This window comes from Pogoniulus pusillus, chromosome 16, assembly GCF_015220805.1.
Source record: "Pogoniulus pusillus isolate bPogPus1 chromosome 16, bPogPus1.pri, whole genome shotgun sequence".
In the NCBI taxonomy this organism is placed as follows: Eukaryota; Metazoa; Chordata; class Aves; order Piciformes; family Lybiidae; genus Pogoniulus; species Pogoniulus pusillus.
In genome coordinates, this window is record NC_087279.1 from 16,178,361 (window position 1) to 16,185,697 (window position 7,337).

Below are 7,337 nucleotides of genomic sequence, written 5' to 3' on the forward strand. Positions count from 1 at the left end.
ACTGGGTGGCCCTGCTCCCTCCCTTCCCAGGCAGTCAGAGCCACTGACCTCAAGCTTTTGACTTGAATTTCTCTAATGACTCCACAACATTGCTTCCTCTCCTCTAACAACGCTCCTTCTGCTCCCCTGCCAGTTTGTGGAGTGCATCAAGCTGAACAGAAGGCCCTTTCATCTGGTTGGCACTTCCATGGGGGGAAATGTTGCTGGCGTCTATGCTGCTCAGTACCCAGAAGACATTTGTAGCCTGACCCTTATCTGTCCTGCAGGTAGGCAATGCAGGGGAGAAGAGATGGGGAGTGGGCAAATAGGAGCTGGTGCTAAAGCCCAGAGCAATGCCGCAGGCCAAAGAGGCTTCTAGTGCAAGGCATTTTGAGCTAGCAGCACAGGTGTGCAGGGCATGGTGGAAATCACAATCTTGTCCTGACTGCTCTTCTCCAGGCTTTCGAGTTTGCTTGTCGTGCTATGGTTAGAGCTGGGACTAGTCTGATTCTGGAGAAAAATGGGGGTGGCACCTCTTTTACATGGCATGCCATAGCCTCTCAGTCTGGAAGGGAAATCCAGGCAGCAATGGAAAAAGTCTCCCCAGTCTGGCTGCTCAAGGGGCCGAGCATGCTGGAGGGCTGGGGCTCTGGGAGCAGTGAGCTTGCTTCTCCCATGCTTGGGTGCTCCAAGTGGGAAGAATATTTTAAAGCCAAATGCAAGTCAGTGAGATGGCTGTGGCCATACAACACCCGTGCATCCTCATTGTCCCGTTGGCCAGTGGGCTTGGGGAAGCCTAGGCGTGACACACTGCAGGAGGAACAGGGAGCTTGGCAGAGAGCTTCTCTGTTGGGAAGGGCTTTGCCGCATCATAGTTCTAGCAGCTCCTTCATCCTCCCACACAAAGGAAGGCAGCTCCCAGATAAGCAATAAGTAATGAAGCAAAGCATGAGGTTACCTAGCTACCAGGCTCTGGGGGTGGCAGGATGCCCCTCCTCTACGGAAGAGGGATTAGCCAACTCTCTGGGTGTTTCTGGATGTGAAACCTCTGTGTGGGACTGCAGAGATGTTTGGAGTTGAACTGCTGGGGGATTTTTCCAGCATGGGACTTCTGAAATTTTCTGTCTGGTACTCTGTGGCAGGAGGCTGGGCACAGGCATTAACACGTCCACCATCCACCTAAAAATGAACACCAGAGTTTTTACCGAAGCGTTCATGCCTGCCTGCAGGGAATACACCTCCTGTTGTGCCAACCCATAGAGCTTGGTAGTATCGAGCTCTGTAACAGGGAGGAGGCTGCAACACATCTGGGCACGTATTAGGGTTGCTGTATGTATAGATTTTATTCTTCCCCTCTTTTTAAATGATTGAGCCAGTGAAAGGCCAGAAGCAGGCATGATGGAGGTCAGGACAGTGATGCTCTGTTGCTGAAGGCTTTAGGGGTCTCATCTGAGTTTCAATTTGTGCCACCCTCCTTGTTTGACCCAGGCCTGCCGAGTACCACTGACAGCAAGTTTATTAAGCAGCTCCGGGAGCTGCAAGAGTCTGAAGGCATTGACAAGATCCCCTTAATTCCCTCCACGCCTGAAGAGATGGCAGATATGCTGAAGCTTTGCTCCTATGTTCGCTTCAAGGTGCCACAGCAGGTGAGGAGCCTGGGCTGGCTGCAGCAGTCAGAAGAGGGGGGCTTGAGGCGGGAGGAGCAAGGCAGGTTTGCTTCTCCTCAAGTCTGCATGGCAGCATCTGTGAGGTGATGCTGGGAGCAGAACTGGTGCTGCCATTCCGCCATGACCCGGGCAGGTCCTTTAAGTCACACTTTTTCCACTGCCCTCCAACAGCCCCACAGAAATTCCTCCTCTCTTGAGGTCTTTGTCAGTGGGCTGGGATGTCAAAGGGCTTTTTAGAAAGTCTGGCTGGCAGGAAGCATTAACTAACTAAGGCAGCTCTTGTCCTGCAGGGAGGGGGATTGTTTGTTGCTTTTGAAGCAAAAGCCACGGAAATGTTAATTGTCTCATTGTTAGGGCAGAGAAACTTGGCCAGAGGCTGGCCATTAAGTGGTTTTTCCTTAGGAAGTCTGGGACCAGTAGATTGGAGAGTTAAAAAAAAAGACAAAACAAAAACCCAAACCACCACTTTTTTTTCTTTCTTTTTTTGGCAAAGGAATAAAAGAAGGAATAAAAGCATAGCCATGACTAAGGCAGCCTGCTAGCCATGGGTAGCTGGCCTGAGGCAAAATTTGGGGTTGCATCATAAAAGACAGAAATGCCTATTGACAAACACACCTCACTTAAGCACAATTGCGACAGCAGACATGCTTAGGAAGGACCTTCTGCTGGGGCAAATCTGTGCGGGGCACATCTGGGTGGCAGGGACAGCAGTGCCAGCTCCCTGTCATGCCTGCGGGCATTCCCGGGTGTGCTAACCGTGTGCAGAGTGCAGGTGCCCTCCAGCAGCTCTCCTCTGCTCTCTCTGCAGATCCTCCAGGGTCTGGTCGATGTTCGCATCCCACACAATGATTTTTACCGGAAATGTAAGTGTGCAGCTACTCCCCTCTCTCCAGGCTTTCCAGCTGGACCCCTGTGGGCATGGGGACAGACTGACCCTGGGCCCTTGTTGCCATCTGTCCCCTGCACCCTCCTGCTACCTTGCTGAGGGTAGGAATGGGCCCCATCACTAACAATTTGGGGATGCTCTGGGGTCACTGTTAGCAACCTGTTGCTACCCTCATGGGATTGGGGTTGCTGCTTTGCTTTCATCCTCCCAGCTGAGTTAATTAGTATTAATGTCTGTGAATAGAGGGGCTTGGTGGCAATGCAGGACTCAGCCTTTGCAAGGGTAGCCTGCCAGGACTCTGCCTGTCACCCCTGCCTGGGTTTCCCAGCAAGGGGACACTAACAAGGCTGGCCCACAGAGATTCCTGCAAGGAGGGAAGATGAGGCATCCTGCCTGTGGGACTGACTGTTTTCTTGGCCCCACTAGTGTTTTTAGAAATTGTGGATGAAAAGTCCAGGCACTCTCTGCATGAGAACATGAGCAAGATCAAAGCACCGACACAGGTCATCTGGGGAAAGCAGGACCAGGTAGGTGACCCGCTCCACCTCCCCTGTGGGACCATGTCTCCATCTCTGCCCATGTCCACCCACCGGGGCATATCATGGGCTGTGCTTCTGAGATGTGTGCTGCTCTGAGGGGAGCTGGCACACATGTGTCCTTGGCCCTGGTGGGTTTGGATATGGGGGTTCAATGGGGTAATGGGCAGCAAGGTGCTAGCCAGAGGGAGAAGAGAGCAGAGCTGGCACTGAGGAGGGTGAGGGGGCAGATGCCAGCACCATGGCAGGTGGCATGGGAAGAGGAATAAAGTGCCAGCAAAGGGAGTTGTCCTGGCAACTGGCTGCTCGTGGGCAGGCAGTTAGGGACTTGTTACAGAGGGAGGGGAAGGAGGCAAGCTGCAGGTGTGCAAAGGGCATTGTAAATGTAAAGCTGCAAGCGTTTGTTTGCAGTGACCTCTTTGTACTGTGCTGGCAGCCAAAATGCATCCAAGAGAGTTCCCTGTTGCATGCTGAGGCCAGCAGCCTCGCTGTCCCCAAGCACAGGTACCATGAAGTGGGGCTGACATCACAAGGACTATATCTACATTCCCGCTCAGCATCTCAACTAGACTTGCAAAAGCAACTCCAATGGGGCCACCAAAACCTTGCCATTCCCGTGGGAGTGACTGTTTCTTCTGCTGCCACCCAGGTCCTGGATGTCTCTGGTGCCAGTGTTTTAGCAAGCGCTATCCCAGACTGCCACGTGTACATCCTGGAGAACTGTGGGCACTCCGTGGTGGTGGAGCGGCCTCGCAAGACAGCCAATCTCATCCTAGAGTTCTTTGCACTGCTTCACAGCATGGACAACAACAAGAAGCAGGCGTGAGTGTAGCGAGGAGCTGAGCACCCACGCCAAGTCTTTTCAATTGTAAAGTACTGCAGCTTTGATACGTTCTCAGGGATCTTGTATGAATCGGGGTGAATGTGCCAAAGTCCCTGAGGAAGGCAGAATCACTGATACCTAAACCTATAGCACCACTGGCACAGCGACCTAGGGGTCATTGAGCAACCTCCATAGATAGAGGAATGGAAGCAGAATCTCTCCCTTTTCTACTTAGAGATAAAGTGCAAACGAGCTGAAATCACCCAGCGCTAGCCATGCCGTGCCCTGAAGCTCCTTATGCAGCCGCCCATCGTACCCGAGTTACCGGCATGTAATTGTTAATGACATTTACCTAAGCTATATAAGAGGTGTAGGAAGGAGGAAGAATCCTGGACTGACTTAGAATATTTCTACTACTTAGAGTCCACCGCGTTGCATGCTGCCGTGCTGTAAGAGACCCCCAGTGCTCCAGGTGTCTGCTCCAGTGCTCTTTGTGTAGCTCCTTAACTCGTGATGTATGCAGAAAACTGCGGAAATCTTCATGCGTGGAAGTCAATGACTGTGCGTGCAAAAATGTTTACACTTTGAGTGGGTTGTTTTAATCCCCAAACAGCTCCTGTGTATGTGTATTGCCTTAATGTTGCCCAGGGCAGGCAGGGCATGTGTGGCACAGCCCGCCTTGCCTGGGGGATGGCTCCCCCTGAGGTTGAACGTAGCAAGTGAGAACTGCGGGTGCAGACAGCAGCGTCGACATTGTTCTGTCATCCAGAGGGAAGGAAACTGCCCAGAGAGATCCAGAGGGACGGAAACTGCCCGGAGAGATTCGGTTCCTGAGCCCAAGTCAGCAATAAGCCTGTGGGCAGGGTCGGAGTCAGCAAACTCGGGTGAACTCTTCTACCACGTACACTGCTGAACACACTGATGGAGATGATACTGAATTCTGTGAATTCTGCAAACGCCGACACCACTGAAACCAGGCATGAAGTGGGGAGCAGGCTGTGTATGTTACCAGGGCGGGGGGCCAGGGCTCCTGGGCTGGCTGGGCAGTCAGGAAGGGGACAGCTCACCCGCAAGGTGCTGGGCGGTGGCATGGAAAGGTACAGTGTGCTTGTGTGTGCTCTCAATGGTTGTAACTCCCGACCAAATGAAATTATCGCTGGAAACAGGCAATGCAGATGAGCTACGCTTTGCAGCCTGCAGGGCGATGGATGGGGATGGGTCCTGCACCTCCCCAGATGCAGGCCCCTGCCACAGGTCCCAGGGGCAGAGAGCTGGTCCTGTCTCTACAGGACCGTGGCTGCTGGAGGGCAAGGTGATATGTAGTCCCCTCGGAGGCAGAGCAGCAGGCAGCTGTCACCCCTTGGTCACCCCCAGCTCTCCTCAGGGGCTCACGCCAGGTGCTGCTAGGGCCCACCCGCAGACTGGGTGTGCACGCTCGCGGTGCTGCCAACTGTCTTCTCGCCATCTCTTTGAGGAACCCCAATCTGTACAGCTATCTGAAACTTCCCATCAGCTTCTCTGCTCTTTTTAAGAGAAGAAACATTGTTCTTTTAGAAAATTAGAACTTCGCTGTTAATTGCTCTGTTATTGTTTCTACTACAGGAGTTGATTTAAGAAGGAAAAAAAAGAGGTGATAGTTTTATGTGGTCAAAGCCAGAATTTCTTGTTGGGTATCTGTATGGTTCCTCATATGCCACTGATTGCTGTACACAACGGATTTATATGGCTATTAAAAGATAGTGATTTAAGGAGTCCACTGTGCAGTATTTTTTCTTTGAGGAAGAAGGGCTACTGCTACGCTTTCAGCTGCTGCTCCCTTGGCATTGAGCCTCCAGCCACTTCCCAGCCTCCCTGGGCTGTACACAGCATTTGACAACAGGCAGAGAGTCCTACTTTTCCTGGTGGGTTTGGGCATCCTTTGGGCAGAGCTGAGAGAACCACAAGTGGAACCATCAGCGGATTCTGGTCACAGCAAACTAGGCACTGGGAACCTGCACGCAGCCAGAGCATCCTGGCATGGCAGGAGGGAGGGACCTCATTGGATTCCAAATATTTTTGTTACAACCCAGGACACTTTCCCACAGAACAGCTAAGGAATTTGACCCAGAGTTCTTTGCAGACCTGTAACTTCTGACCCAGTTTTCTGTTCCACGGCCTCAGCAACAATAAATATTTTTACAAGCAAGAATATTGCTTAATGCTTGTAATGTAAGAATGATGGGCTCAATCAGCCAAAATTAGGGTTCAGCCTTAGGTACAGTGAGCCTTGAAATGACTCTGTGTTCAACTGTTAATCTGCACTACATTTCTTGCACACTGGGCTCTGGATTCAGCTCACTTTGGGTCAGTGAGATTATTTTCTGTATCCTCCCTGGATTGTGTTATAGATTAATCATTAATCTGTTTGTGATACAACCTTGCAAATAGAAAATGTATTTGTAAATATTTAGCTGAGTGTACACCCATTCCAATATTGCAGACCTCTTTGAGAAAGACTGGAAAAGTCAGTTTATTGTGAACAGGTATGCAAACAGCAGTTGTGCAAATACTCTGATGAAACAAAGTTTGTGTCACAAATTACTCATTCAAGTCACTGTCTTCTGTTCCTACAGGAAGGCTCATGGAGGTAGAGGCTCATAGAAAAGCTAGGTAAGGATTTGACCCCTGGTTATTGCAGGTCTTGCCAAGGTCGATTCATTGTGTCCTGGAAGCAGGCTCTGGAAAACAACAGGCTGGCTTGCTAATTGCTAATGATACCTCCAAGCAAGTTGTTTTGCTGCTCAGCATCTAGGCCTGTGCTGGTGCCTGTCACCTTCTCCTGGGATGTCTGCAGGAGTAGAAAGGACAGAGTTGGTGGGAGCAGCTCCTGGGCACTCAATATGTGCCCAGCTGCTGTTGCAGGGGAAAATGTTGTGTCCTTGAAATATAGGCATCCAGGGAAATCTTGGCTGGGTCCTGCTCCACACAACTGCAGCCAGATGTCTGTCTGCAGTGGAGAAATATCTTTCTCCTATTTTTCAAGAAAAGGAGAATAACAGCATCTGCAGCCTTGAGGAGGGATGTTCACCAGCACATCCTCTGTCAGAATGATGTCTAGGGGGGTCTGGCACTGTGGTTCAGGTGCTGCCATGGGTGCCGCTCACCCCAGGAGAACCTTCTTGCCCAGCTGAACCTTCTCCTGACTCAATGTGTTTCACAATCCTCTTAGACACAAGCTGGTTTTCCCACAGAAACCTGGATGGGAACACCTTGGGGCACAGCCCCTCTCGTTCGGTGTGAGAGGAGGCATCACAGTCCCCTACCCATGTCTCTGCATCTCAGGACACGATGGAGGCACACACTCCTACAGCCTGTGGCTTTCCGATGCTGTGACAAGGGTCTTGGGCTTGGATCCTTTGGCTGAGACCTGTGGCAAACACAGTGAAAACAGAGAGAATCTGGTGAGT

The 7,337-nt window shown here is 51.4% G+C and overlaps 1 protein-coding gene across 6 annotated transcripts in view; it reads left to right on the forward strand.

Annotated features, from left to right (window-relative positions):
* ABHD6 (abhydrolase domain containing 6, acylglycerol lipase) overlaps nucleotides 1-5,642 on the forward strand; it is a 19,932-nt gene extending 14,290 nt beyond the window's left edge. For all 6 annotated transcript variants that reach the window (XM_064156755.1, XM_064156756.1, XM_064156754.1 and 3 more), the window contains 5 exons: nucleotides 134-266; nucleotides 1,468-1,625; nucleotides 2,455-2,509; nucleotides 2,959-3,059; nucleotides 3,718-5,642. In XM_064156755.1, coding sequence (XP_064012825.1) covers nucleotides 134-266; nucleotides 1,468-1,625; nucleotides 2,455-2,509; nucleotides 2,959-3,059; nucleotides 3,718-3,894 — 624 coding nt within the window. In that variant the 3' untranslated portion in view covers nucleotides 3,895-5,642. The remainder of the gene's footprint in view (nucleotides 1-133; nucleotides 267-1,467; nucleotides 1,626-2,454; nucleotides 2,510-2,958; nucleotides 3,060-3,717) is intronic.
* Nucleotides 5,643-7,337: the final 1,695 nt, after the last annotated feature.